The 14,782-nt window shown below is 30.3% G+C and overlaps 2 protein-coding genes across 2 annotated transcripts; both read right to left on the bottom strand.

Moving 5' to 3' along the window:
* Positions 1-754: 754 nt before the first annotated feature.
* Positions 755-4,938, bottom strand: LOC133298803 (uncharacterized). Its single transcript, XM_061498158.1, has 2 exons — positions 4,751-4,938; positions 755-2,593 (listed from the first exon to the last, which is right to left on the bottom strand). The coding sequence occupies exon 2, from the start codon at positions 2,531-2,533 to the stop codon at positions 1,529-1,531; it is 1,005 nt and encodes a 334-aa protein (XP_061354142.1). The 5' UTR covers positions 2,534-2,593; positions 4,751-4,938; the 3' UTR covers positions 755-1,528.
* Positions 4,939-7,745: 2,807 nt separating this feature from the next.
* LOC133298799 (probable inositol transporter 2) lies at positions 7,746-12,495 on the bottom strand. Its single transcript, XM_061498151.1, has 6 exons — positions 12,267-12,495; positions 11,830-11,900; positions 10,046-10,381; positions 9,479-9,586; positions 8,785-9,381; positions 7,746-8,438 (listed from the first exon to the last, which is right to left on the bottom strand). Exons 1-6 carry the CDS (start codon positions 12,397-12,399, stop codon positions 7,965-7,967), a joined length of 1,719 nt encoding a protein of 572 aa, XP_061354135.1. The 5' UTR covers positions 12,400-12,495; the 3' UTR covers positions 7,746-7,964.
* Positions 12,496-14,782: the final 2,287 nt, after the last annotated feature.

The following is a 14,782-nucleotide window of genomic DNA, read 5'->3' as shown; positions in this document are numbered from 1 at the left end:
TGAAGATGTTACTTAATTGGATTATGTTTTGTTCTTCAGTTCAGGGTATGACTTCCCAAAAGTCTATTTTGGTATCCGTTGTAATTCAATATTCACAATTCTAAACTTCGGGTTTCAATTCAAAACATCCAATGTCTTTGTGATTCGATTTCTCGAAAAAGATTATAACTTTAATTAAAATCTCGTTAATGAAGATTTAAAGAAGCAATTCTAGAGTCCAATTAAAAAGTCTGCCCAAGGAATCAACTTAGAATTTCATCCTTCATCACTGATGAAGAGATATGTAAAGATTTAGAAGGAAAAAACATTTTATTTAAAAGATCCACTTCGGCATTCTCGATTTAACGTATTACATCTTTTGAGATTACAATTCGAGGAATAAGGTTTTTAACTATTATTACTTAATTTGTAACATTTATCATTCAATTTATAATACTTAACATAAAATTTAAATTTAAAATACTTATTTCTTTAAGAAAGAGAACTAAAACAAAGTAAATTGCCAGTTCAACTCCATGTATATCCCAAGTCTCCACTAAACTATTGAAGGCCTGATAATTTGAACTCAATTTAAATATTTGATAACGTTAAAAGTCCAATTAAAAGCTTATAAACTAACTACAATGAATAACATAAAATTACATACATCTGTATCAAAATAAAAAAATAAAAAAATTACCTACATCAACACAGTAATTAAATCTTAAAAAAAAAACATTAAATATTAGACTGCAGAAACAGCAAGCTAGTAAGTTAAAATGTTACCAGAAAAATACACCCTCAATTGGAAAGAACTTTTCTAGACACAAGTCTCTTCCCCCTTCTTTGTCAAAAAGCTCCAAATAAAATTTGAAAAGGAAAAAAGAAAAGAAAACCTACTCAATTGAGAAACAGACGTACCTAATATTATCACGCACCAGCTTCGGTATAAAACAAACAAAACAAACAGAAAAAATTCCAAGAAATAACGTCATTTTATTAAAAAAAATAAAATAAAAATGCTTGCAAACCAAAATCTAATCATTCTCTTCTCTCCAAGCGGCGTAGATGTCTTCAATCTTCACCTTGCTGCCGTGAATCTTTTAGAAAAGGAAAGAATTTTACCCATTCAAATGAAATCTTACAGTCGTTGATGGAAAACAAAACTCATTCTTACTTCTTTGAAATTTTCCTTTGTCAGTGACCTTAAAAGAGGCAGAACCGAGTCAATATAGTGACCCTATTAGAATACGAGTTTTGTACTTTAGTATTTTGATACTTTAATTAGGTTGTGTAATATTGACTTGTGATTGTAATTGGTGAATTATGTTAAGCATATTTTGGATCTTTGATGATTGGTGGTTTAGTTTTTAATATTTTCATATAGGATATATATATTTATAAATTTTTAATATAGAAAACCGGGTCAGCGTAGTGACCCCTTGACCCCCCGGTTGAACCCGTGACTCCGTGAGCCCTGACCCCTGACCTCGGCCGAGTCGATGGTTGAGCCGGGATTTTAAACACTGAGAAACAGTACCTAATATTATCATGCACCAGCTTCGGTAGACCTGGATTGTCTATGCAACTCTTCATCTGCATTCCTTAGAAACTGATCCCAACCACTCCCTGGGCTTGTATCCAAGTAATCATATGGAACTGCTGTTTTGAGGCCTGGCCTAACAGCACAACGATCTTCCACAATTCTAAATTCCACATCATCATCTTCACTTTGGATATGCTCTAATTCATCCCATGTAAACAACAATGGCAATGTAAAGCCACCCCAAGGGTTGAAATCCACAACCTTAACTTTCTCATTCTTTGTAATGTAAACATCAAATGTGTAGTTTTCTGACTCAAATCTAGCTCTCACATAGTTGTTGAAAAATCCCTGCATCAGCAATAGGAGACCATTCTTCTTTTCAAGCAGAGCAGGATAAAAAGTGGTAACCTCTCTTTGAGAGATTCCGACTAGTTTTTGCTCATGTATGAAGCACCGAAACTCCATGTCTGGCTGAAGGGATGGATACCATTTCCGGAGGGCGAGGAAGAAATTCACGGGTCTGGATGAAGATTTGTCATGGCAGGAATCATAAGCATGGCACAAGTCATGGACCAATGAGTCAGATGCTCGGAACAAGAGCGCAATCTCACTGAAAGTGGTGCACTGGAGGGTGCGGGCAGTGCTTATCCAAGCTGAATCTTTTGGGGCACTCCAATTCAACTTGGGGAAGACTGCACCCCCAAGGGACTCAATGGATTCCTTAATTTTTAATTCGAGTTCTGGAAAAGAAGGTGGCGGAGAATGTTCTTCTGCTTCATCGCTGGATCCCTCTGACACCTCAAAATCTTCCTCGTCGGGATTATGAACTCTATTCGGCAATGCATCTTCATTTAAGACAGAAACAGGTAACAGGAACAGCCCAGTGTCATCAAGAAGGTACTGGATGAAAGATTCAGGAAGTTGATGAATTAAGGTCTTGATGGATACAGATTTGAACCTTGGGTACCATTCCTGAATCTGACATCGGTTCAACTCTTCCTCTTTCATATTCTGCAAACAGTGGTTTCTCTCAAGAAAAACTGGCTTAACTTCCTTTTCTTCAACTATCTGGTATGCAATAGCCAATATACAACATGATTAGTGATTAATGGCTGAAACCGAGTCAGTTAATAGCAGTCAATATGGGCAAGCCCAAACCACTGTGGGCTAGGAATGCAAAGCCAGAAGCCCATAGGGCCATGTAGGTTAGGGCTGGCCCACTATATTAAAACCCAAAAAATGGACTGGCCCTATGCATTAACAATCAGAATGTGTGTATGCACCTAAATGCATACCAATTACCAATAGCAATAACTAACGACAATAAAAATGTAGTCTATATTACCAATAGAGTTTCTAAGCTGTTATAATTATGTAAGACAAATATATATGTATCATTTATTTGTTCTCTGCCCTGTACATTAGTAACAGGAGCCTAGGCAAATAAAATGTACTCAACAAACCAATATAATGCTCTAGTGCATTCGTAATATGGCAAAGAAAATAAGCAATTGCAGATATATAAGATAGAGAGAGGAGTTTCAGTTATGCTTCAAAAAAACATAGGCAACTAGGCATAACAAATGGACCAAGTACCACAAACAAGTTCTTATAGTTCAATGATATAAAAAAAATTGCAATTGGGAAATTCAAAATTTCAATGTAATCAAAAGTAGAAAACGAAGTTCCCCATTCTCATTTGTTTGAGTCAATTAAAACATATAACAGGTCTCATTATAAAGAATGGGTTAGAGTGTTAGAAAGTTAGTTAGGCAGTTCGAAATAGAGTTTATGGTTGCAGAGAAAATGATAGAAATTAAGACAAATTCTAAGAGAGAATTGAGAGAATAGTCTGAGTAGTGTTATTATGATTGATGCTGAACCTATAGACAGGTTCTGGAATATATAGGAGCTATTAGAAGCAGTTGAAGATGCAGTCTCTAACTGCCAATCTAACTATCTAATACTCTAACCTATTTGGTTGTAAGAGAATTACAATGCATTGCCAACACTTAGCACACGCAAAGTATGGATAAACTGAGCTATTATTACACACTGTAACAATCAGACACCACATCCATTATATGGAAATGATAATAAATCTTTACAGCCGATACTAAAACGTATCATTATTTCAATCTAATAACCACATAAATGAAGTGGCCCAATACTGAATACAACAAGTTCAATGATCATTGCAAACAAAAAACTAAAATCTAATACATTACAGCTATTGCATATTAAAAAAGAAAAAAAAAAGAAAAAAGAAAAGAAAAGAAAAGTGATCTAGCCTAATAATTCATTACAAATTGCATTATAGAAAAGTATACTTAGGTGAACCTTTTTCAAGTAGGTGCAAGTTGGCAAGATATATTCTAGCATAGTTCCAAATCAAATTTTTATAACATATAACCATTATTTATATTGTTTGAGAGACCTATTTTAATAAAACAAAACCTTTTGAAGGCTCAGAGTAGCAGATGTTTTTGTTATCTTGCACATAGTTAAACTTGTTTCCAATGTGTCTTTGTTATTTTGACTTGATTTACTAGGTTTTATTTTTTTTTATTTTGTATTTTTTCTTAGGACATCAGTTTGATTCAATTCTAATCTATATACACTTCTAGATACTGAATCATAAAAGTTCATTGATATTCCATATTTAATTTAGGTTGTAATCTTTTTTTCTTTTTATTTCTAGTTGTTCTGTTCCTTAAAAGAAAAAAAAAAACAATGAACTAGGTTCTTCCATGTTGCTAGTTAACATTATCAGAAGAAGACATACAATGGAAAGAGTGGTAGGCTGGTAACTTAAAACTGCCACAGAATACATGGGAATTGACAGCACATTCCAAAGCGTGCTGGAAAACTCCAGCTGAAACATAAATTTAAAAACTTCTGTTGAATTTTTTTTAGAAAAAAAAAAAAAAAAATTAACTGCAAAGGTTAGCTTCATGGAAAATAACAGATTAGCACAAATTTAAAACCCAACGTTCATTGTTGCCTAAAAATGAATCTTTAGAGGGCAGAACTTATAATGGAAACCAAACTCTAAAAGATATCATATAATCATGAAATGGGAAGCACAAAATTGGCAGAACATGATGATTACATATAAAGCAAATTACCGAATGAGATTTTCTTCTCATTTCTCAATTTAAAAACACATAATATTTTGAAACAAGGAAGAAAAACTAAAGAAAGAAAGTGAGACAGATAAGATACCACTGCTTGATGACGATGGTGTTGTTTATTGTTGGAGTGTGAACACTCAAGACCCAGATGGAAGGAGCTTCGGATTTGGGTTAGCGTGTTAAGAAGAAAATTGGAAAATGGAAAATTTGGAATGAGCGAATAACGAAAATTGAAATTTTTTTAATTAGGATTAGTTCGTTTAGGGCCCATGAGTCCATGACTATGATCTGATGGACAGCTTCAGGAGTTCGTGTATAATGATGTAGCTGGGGATGCAACCCCAAGACTCTGTTTTTTTTTTTTTTATTAATTTTTTTTTTTGGAAAAGAGATATCAAACTTGACGAATCTCACACCATTTTTTTTTTTGGTAAGCAATATCACATCATTTTATTATGTAAAAGTTATATATAAATATATATATATATATATATATATATATATATTAAATTAGTGAAAATTTTATTATAATTTGTAAATATTTTTATATGAATACAAAATTTTTATATATGATTAAATAAAATTTTAATACCAAAAAATTTACATTCAGAGTAACATTACACGTTATAAGTTATAACTACGTAATTTAGTGTTATTCAGTGTAGATAAGTCAGGTCAAATAAAGGTTTATTTTAAGGGTAATTCGATTCTTATGTTACGAGATATTCAACAGATGGGGCCCACTATCACCTCAATTTTTCTTCTCTCTCCAAATTTAAATTTTTGCCTGGCAAAGTAAAATGTGTCCTTCCTGTAACACCGGGACAATAATATTATCTTCAGGGGACGTTTGGTACACATTATTTTATAGGATTCTTAGAAAATTAAATTTTTTTAAATTTTTTAATTTTTAAATATTATCGTAAATTGAATATAAAAATCATATTTTTGAAAATCTAAATTTTCGGACAAAAAAAAATTTCTCCTCTACCAAACGCCACCTTAATTTAAATAAATTAAGTTTATATAAAATATTTCAAACGTCAATTGACTTATTAATTTGATCCAAGCTAAATTAAAAATTTTACATGATTTATTTTTAAAAAATACAAGGTTTGATCTATCCTATTAAGTATGCAAAACCTTTAAAAATGACATATTATATTCTATAAACTATAGGTTATGATTACTCTATACAACGCTGAACTCACAGTTCAAAATATTGATAATTTAATTACTCAAAATAAAGAACAATTAAATAAACAGAATTGTATTAATTTTTTTATATAGAATTAAATTTTATTTAATGTAAAGTAAATTAAAAATTTATATAGACATGTATGCATGCACCCATACACACACATGTATATAATTGGCACTTAATTATATTGATATTTAAAAGTTAAATTTATATTTAAATGTGTTTTAGGAAATTATTTTGATTCATATTTATTATATTTTAATGACATAATTTAAACTTATATTTAATATATTTTAAGAAATTTATATTTATATATTAAAAAATAAGAAAAAGTATTTGTCCTTTTAAATGACACAACCTGTATCATTTCACTCTCACAAAGAGGTGAGACCCACACCTTTATCTTTTTTGTCCTCTCTTTCTCTTATTTAAAATGACATAACTTTACCTCATTTAAAATGACACACATTTTTCCCTAAAAGATATAGTTATTAGATTGTAGTATTTTTATTTATATTTATATTATTTTATTAAAAATACAAGTCACGTCTAAAGGCTTAAATGCCAAGCTTTTGAAAATAAGTATATGGTCTAATTTCTAATAAGTTTAAGGCAAATGTACTTCTCTGGTGGGTGCAAGAGATTTTTTTGCAGTAACACATAAAAAGTTAGGATGCACATGCAGATCTTGTCTTTTTTTTTTTTTTTTAAATGCCAGGATCCGCATACGAATCCTAGTATGAACGTGTTTGATGCAAAATTTTTCATCTGCAATAACAGTAAGAGTAGCAAACCCTAAGTTTAAACATGTACTATTTTTATTTTAGAATGGGTTAAATCAAATTAGGCAAAAAAATAGATAAGATTGTAGATTTCTAACAAGCTCTTTGACTCATTTAAGACCTACTAAAACCTATATGGAATCCCCCGAATATTTGGTAGTTATTGTTAAACCGGCAAAATACTTTATGAAATGGGCTAGTCTTAGTCTGTAACTAATAAAATAAAGGGAAAATTTAAAAAAAATTCCTATGAGTTTTCTTAATTATCAGTTATCTCCCTCACAAATTTTTTGAATCATTTATACTTTTATTTAAATTTTTTTATCACTTATCCCCTTGACTTAAAGTTTTTTTATCATTTACCCCCCTAAGTGAGGGGGTAAGTGATAAAGAAACTTTAAATCAAGGGGATAAATGATTTAAAATTTTAGAGAGTGGATAAATGATTACGAGGAAAGTTACAGGGTTTTTTTTTGAATTTTTCTTTAAAATAAATTAAAAACATTAAAATGAAAATGTTGCTTGGCTTCTTCGTTAAGTTGTCTAATTAAAAACAGAATAAAATTCTGTACAAAAAAAGAGAGGATAAAAATAAGTTTAAAAATTGTAATAAAGTATGAAAATAAAATCTTTAACTCTTATTTCTATGTTATGTAAAAAGTTTTAGTATGAGAAATTAACTTTCACAATTTTAACAATAAAACTTGTAAAATAAAAAATAAAAAATAAAATTTTTAATTTTTAATTATTAAGTTATAAATGCATGGTTGATATTTTTCGGATGATATTATGGTATTAATATAAGAAATTAAAAATCCATTCCCACTATAATATAAAAATAAATTAAATTAAATTGGATGCTTCATTAAATACCGTGCACGCATACAACTCTGTATTATGAAGACTTATTATTTTGATCAATATTATTTTTTATGTGTTGCTGAACTAATTAGTATAAAAAGAAGAGAAAAAATTGGCCATTCTGAAAATGGTTTCGTTTGAATCTTGATGATTGAATTATTGATATAGCAGTTTCACTGCAAAGAGAAGAAATCCTTATTTTCTATCTTGTACTGATTTCAATGTAATGCAATTGGTGACCATTTAATACTTAATTTTATTATTTCATAAGTAAAAAGAGTATTTATAATGATTTCACAAGGACTTTCAGCCATCCAACTAATCAAGTACACAATAGAACTAACATGCTATATCAGCAAATCTTATATCTCAAGAAAAACCATTGCCAAATATTCAGACACCTAAATCACTATTTAAAGCTATATAATAAGACTCCACTTAAAACTGAGCTTTTTTCTGAGTCAGTGCTTCTCAGAGCCAGAATCTCTCTTCTGCCAAAACTTAAATTGTAAAGATCTTTGTTCCAGCATCTTCTCTACTTCTTCCATTGGAACTCCCTTGGTCTCTGGTACAAAAATAATGACAAAGAAAATGGCTACAACAGCCACAATTCCAAATATCATGAATGTCCATGCTGTCCCAATAGCTTGTGTCAATGATAAAAAGGATTGTGAAACAATGAGGTTAGAAACCCAAACAGTTGTTGATGCCATTCCTCCACAAATTCCTCTATATCTCAAGGGATAAATCTCAGAGTTAATAACCCATGGAACAGTTCCCATACCAGGTGAAAAGAAAATAATGTAGAGAGCAAGGCCTACTAATGCAGCCCAACCATATTTGCTAGGACATCCCCTAGTGTACCATGCCCTATGATCATTGCCACACAAATCCTTTGTAGTAGAATTCGAGATCAAACAAGCCCCAGGTAATAGCTGCAAATTTAATTGAAAGTAGTGTCAATAAATATGATAAGTAAGTGTTAAGTGTCACACAAGAGTCTGTTAGACTTGAAGGGTGAATAATGCACAATCCCGTCTACCTGTATTAAGAAATTTCATAATATTTAAATATTTGTTAATAGAATAGTGGGCAGTGAAAATTGAACTCTAGACCACTTGATTATAAAAACTCTGATACTATGTTAATTTCAACCAAATACTTAAATTGTTAAGTGAATGCACATTAACAGTGCTAGCAGTATGATCATGCTATATGCATAGTTTCAAAAAAAAATAAAAAAAATGAGGTTGGCAAAATGAAAGGATAGAATAGATTTACCTTGTCATGAGCAGCAGCACAAAAACCACAAGATGGTGAAGACTTTAGGCATGTCACACAATCCCATCCTCTAGGGTTAACAGCTGATTTGAAATCAGGACAAGTGTTATTGAAATTTGAGGTCTCAATGGCACTAACCATTGGAGAGTGAATTTCACTCTCACGAAAAGCGACAGTTAGGAGAGCCAAAGCACCAACACAACCACACAAACTTATTAGAGCAAGCTTTTTTCTACCAGTCTTATCAATGAAGTATATGCTCAAAATTGAACCAAATGCATTGAGCCCAGATGTGATGAGTGAAAGAAGCAGTGCTGTTCTGTTAGATGCAAAACCAGCTAACTGAACAATTGTGGGGCTGTAGTACATTACAGTGTTGATACCTACAAACTGCTGAAAGATTTGAAGGCCCATCCCTGCATATAAACCTCTTCTAACAGATGTAGTTTTCAATAGTTTGATCATGCTTATCTTATCTGATGATTCTGCTTCCTTGATTTCCATATCAACTGATTCCTTTAAAGCTAGAATTTCAGCTTCAACATCCTGAGGAGGGTAAATCTTTTTCAGAATTACTTTGCTTTCCTCCTCCCTACCCTGAAAAAAGAAGAAGAAAAAGGAATAACAATGAAGATTTAGTATTTCACAGACTGAAAACTTGGTGATAATTGATGACTGATGATGATGAACTAACCTTCCTGTAAAGCCAACGAGGTGATTCTGGGAGTGACAACATTAGTACAATTTGTATCAAAGCTGGTGCTGCTGCTACCCCTAACATCCACCTCCATGTCCCTGGTGCCTGAATGAAAAATTAAGCACAAATTCTTTTAGCACATCAAAACCAAAAAGCCATTAAACCCCGACTGGAGAAAGTGGAGTGAGGACAATCTTTATAGAAAGTGTTAATCTTATATATTTGTAAAGCGGCTTTCCTGGATTTGAAGTCGTAACCTTTCAATCATAAAGAAACAATTTACCACTACTCTAGTTTCGCCTTTTATTAAGAATTGAAGAGACTAATTACATGAATTCAACATGTGACCTAAGTGACATGGAGACAAGTGACAACACTAACTATTGTGTCATGACTTTTCTTCACACATCACAAAAGAACAAGGTGCAAAATTTATACTATGGAACAAAAGAACTTCAAACATCCTGTATATATCAACTAGGCATGTTTCATACTGTCACAATTGTATAACATATATCACACAACATTGGAACAAACAGATAAAATGATAGCATAGTTTCTCACCTTAGTGAAGGCCAAGTTGATGAGGTAGGAAAGGAACTGTCCTCCAGTTATAAGAAAACTGTTAAGACTAACAAGGGCTCCTCGAACTCTTGTTGGGGAAGCCTCTGAAATATACAAAGGGGATGCCATTGAAGCCATGCCAACACCAAGGCCAACAAATACTCGACCCACAATGAGAACAGTTGGATTTATAGCAGCAGCCATGATCACAGACCCTATTAAAAAGAGGGTATCTGCAACAATGATTGCTACTCTCCTTCCAAATCTATCATTCATCCATCCACCAACTGCAGCTCCTATGATTGCTCCAGCAAGTGCAAAACTCACTATGGCTTCCTGAAACGTTTTTTCATAATTCACAATTCACAACAACATGACAATAAGTACTTTGAATTCAAAAGAAAAATAAAAGAACCATAGGTTTTTCTTTTACATCCTTTCGGAAAAGGAAAAGGAAAATTAACACAAAAGTATTGTGTAAGGGATTATGTATATATAACCTATGGTTGCCTTCTAGATTTTGTTGCATCCCATTTATAATTTTACTCACAATTTCAATTGAGTAACAAATTATTGCATAATAAACTTTTTATCATCAATATATCATACATGAAATTGAAAACAAATAGAAAGATGGGGCAAAAAGAAGAAAAGAATCTGACTTTTAGTGCATGTTTTTTATGGTTATGCCGAATGAATTATTAAATTGTAGAATTATATCAGAATTAAAGTGTCACACGTATTCTCTGTTATGTTATGAACTCTTTTAATGAATTGTTTGATGATTAATGATGCAGATTAAGAATATAATTCTCTACCAAAAAAAAAAAAAAAGTTGGTGTTCAATCTTGCTTTTAATTTGTTGGAGATCCCCCCCTATTGGGCCAACAGAGCATATGTTGAGGCGTGACATTAATTAATGTGGGGATATATATTTTTTATCTTAATTTTAAATTATGTGAGAATATCTTGGGCTTAGACACGTATCCCCTTACATCTATATTTTTTTCATTTAATTTTAATCACATTTACCTTATTTTATACACTTTTACATTGAAGTAAAAGATGTAAGTACTTAACTACCAAAAAAAAAAGAAAAAAAAAAGATGTAAGTACAGAAGAATCCGGTAATTAATATTTTTTTTATGTCTTTAAGAAGGCGTGAAGAAAAAAATGGGTTTATGTAATAAAAAATGTAAAGATTATCCAAAATATATTAAATGGATCTCATCCGATGAATACGGATCAGGTATTAAATTTATCCACCGAAACCTTTGAAAATTTGCAAACTCACATAAAAAAAAAAAAAATGAATCTTAAACTCCATCTGTTAAATTTTTAAAAAATTATGGACTAATTTTCTAATGTTATAGGAGATAATTTTATCTCTTACATACATATAAAAATATGTGGACCTATACAAGGGAAAAAGAAAAAAAAAAGACTTATACACACTTTTTTTTATATGTATGTAAGAGCAACATGATAAACATTATTCTCCAAAATTATATATATCTAAACAGGTTTCCCAAGTTGCTGGTAAAATTATTACAACAAAAAATGATTAAAAAAAATGAAACTTTGAGGTTTCGTAAAAGGTATGAAAGATAGAAAACCATTGTTTTGTTATTTTGTGCAAGTTGGTGACTGTAAACAGAGAAGATGAAAGGGTATTAAAGTCCATTAAAGAAAAGGTTGGGATTCACAAGAAGAAATTTGAATTGATTGGTAAACTAAGATTTCCTCTTTTCATATATGGCCTCAAGGAAGGTTGTAGGTATTACCTGAAGCCAAGTTTCCCTATCAACTGCTTTGAAGTCATCTCTGATATACAAAAGAGCCCCAGATATCACTCCTGCATATACCCACCAATTATTAACCATAATCCAAGTAATAATAACAATAATAATAATATGTTCTTATATGAAAGAAAATTATGTACCCTTATAGTAAAATATATTATTAATTCTATTAAAATTAAAATATGATACAGAAGCAGTGTACTCTTTAAGTATTTTTTGCTATATCAGGGTAAGAAAAAGCATAGAGATGAAGGTGCTTCTTAGATAAGAGGGTGAGAAACAGAGAAATGGGGTGTTTAATATGGGAGTTAAAAACTAGGAAAACAAGACAAAGATGCTAAGAGAGAAAGAGATTTAAGAAGAACAAGGTGATTAAAATGGAGTATAAATAATAATACATGAAATTTTTTGTTACTTACCAGTGTCATAACCAAAGAGAAGGCCACCAATTCCAGCAGAGAAAGCAAGGCGAAGAACATAAGGATTCTTCCATGAAAGAGATAAACATTCTCTGAAAGCAGACATATCAGCTTCTGGTATGCCTCCTTCCATGGTTTCGAAGTGTTCTTCTCTAGATGAAGAGATACTATAAGAGAAGAAAAAGATATGATCAAGTATTCAACGTTGGTTGTTCTTGCTTGAGCAATGATGTTTTGAGCTTGGGAGAAGAAAGGCTTGGTGGGTAGTATATTTATAATTGGAGAAAACGTTGAGATTACGAGTTTGGACACTAATGTTGGAAAATGAATTTCATTTTTTAATAACATAAAAACAAATTAAATGATATTATTCACGGATATCAATCTTCTTTAATAATCAAATTAAACAATAATAAACAAACATCCTTGGCACACGTGATAAGGAATTTGAATCCCTTAATCAAACGTCTCAAGTTCAAGAATAATAGTTCAAAGGATGAACCGATGGAAAACTAAAAAACAAAAATTAAATGATAATATACTTTTAACAATTTTTTCCTTTAAAATTAATTTAATTTAGTCAATTAAGTTTATAAATGACAAACTTTTTTTTTTTTTAAAAAAATTTCATTTGTGAAAAAGCTTATATAAAATGGTGTTTTTTTTTTTTTTTGGAATCGAACTCATTTCTCTTCCTCACCTACTTGGTATGTATTGCCAACCGAGTTAGACCCATTGAATGATTTTTTATTTTAAGAAACACAAAATATTATTTATATATCTAAAAATACAAATTTTGCTTAATAAAATTTTGAAAATACGATAATATAATAAAATTTATCGAAAATAAAAATGACATGCCATTATTTTTTTTATTACAAGTTATTTTAATTCTTAAAGGATATATAGATTTTCACAAAATTTATTATTACAACACAAAACCTTTGTTTTCCATTCTAAGTGCAAAAAAAGTATTCAAAGTCAACTTAGTTGGTTTATTAACTATAACTTGCTAAAAATTTACACAAATTAATTAAATCTCACATTAGAATAACTGAATAGTGTAAATGCAAACTGTAAATTTGACCTATAAAATGTAATAAATGGTCGATAAACGAATAGCAAAGGCAAGTAAATTGGCTATTAGTGCATTTATCATAGTATTTTCACGCATTAAATCCTTTAGAAAGTAGAGTTTAAAATTACATCAAAACTCAACTAAGAAATTTCTGTAATGGTTACTAGTATAGTATTATCATTCATTAAATCCTTAAGAAAGTACATTTTAAAATTACATCAAATTTCAACCAAGAAGATTCCACTGATGGTTGCTTGTGTGATTTAGACTAGCTAGGGACCTCATGGGAGGGGTGCGGGGTCCCCTTTCCTATTCCTACTCCTCTCCGTATTTCCTAGAGAGCCCCTCTCCTTTTCTAGTTTCACGAAAAGATTTCTTGATTGGGTCCCAATGAGTGTTACTAGTATTATTCATTGTTTCCAAAAAAGAAAAAATCAATTATAAATGGGAAAGCGTATGAGTATTCATTTACTATTTTGTTTAAATGAATACTTATATACTTAATATGAGTTGTTAAATATTTATCACTTGTTAATTATGTTTGATAATTTTTTTTTAAAAATTTATGATAAATTATTGATTAATAAATATTCTGCAAGGCACCCTCAATATCAATGTTAATTTTATTAATACCTTTATGGGTGCCTCCCAAAACATATATGATATAATTGTTTTCATTTGATTTTTTTAAGGAAATGTAGGAGAAAATATATGATAAAATTAAAAATAGTAATATCGCAATCTCTATAATAATATTTTATATATGTTTGAGATTTTTCTGCAAAATACATATTCTTCCAAAATAGAAAAAACAATTTATCGAATACTTTGTAGTTTGTAATGGTTATGGTTTTTAGTTTTATAAAATTAAAAATGAAATAAATACTATTTTAATTCTTGGAGGACATAGGTGTCCACAAAGTTTATTAGAATACTGCAAAAGTCTACAAGTCAACTTGGTTGATCTGTAGAGAACATTATATTCTATTTTGATTTCATCAAAAAGCAAATCTATTTTGAAATGTAATTCCACGTATCTATTACTGAGCACAAAGGGGTTTAATTTTGTTCTCGTAATTTCTATTTGGGTAAAAACTTATACAAAAGGATACTTTTTTTATGTTAAGAAATATGACAGATTATTTATTTATCAATTTTTTTAAATAGATTAGTAAATTTTTATAGCAGAATATTGTGTGTACATATATATATATATATATATATATATATATATATATATATATTTCAAGGCTTTAGCCCAAATACTGTAGTTAATTTTATTAAAACCAAAAATGATAAACTGTTTTTTTATTATACAAAAATATTATTTAATTCTTAAATGATATAGGTACCACAAATTTTAATAAACAGTGCATAAGTATACAAGTCAAATGGGTTGGTATGTAGAGCTATTTAATCTTATTGAAGTCAACTATGT

The sequence above is a fragment of the Gastrolobium bilobum genome, unplaced genomic scaffold, assembly GCF_033153095.1.
Source record: "Gastrolobium bilobum isolate Gb01-03AN ecotype WA unplaced genomic scaffold, APGP_CSIRO_Gbil_v1 utg73159, whole genome shotgun sequence".
In the NCBI taxonomy this organism is placed as follows: domain Eukaryota; kingdom Viridiplantae; phylum Streptophyta; class Magnoliopsida; order Fabales; family Fabaceae; genus Gastrolobium; species Gastrolobium bilobum.
The sequence above is the reverse complement of the archived record's forward strand: the minus strand, read 5'-3'. Positions and strand labels throughout refer to the sequence as shown.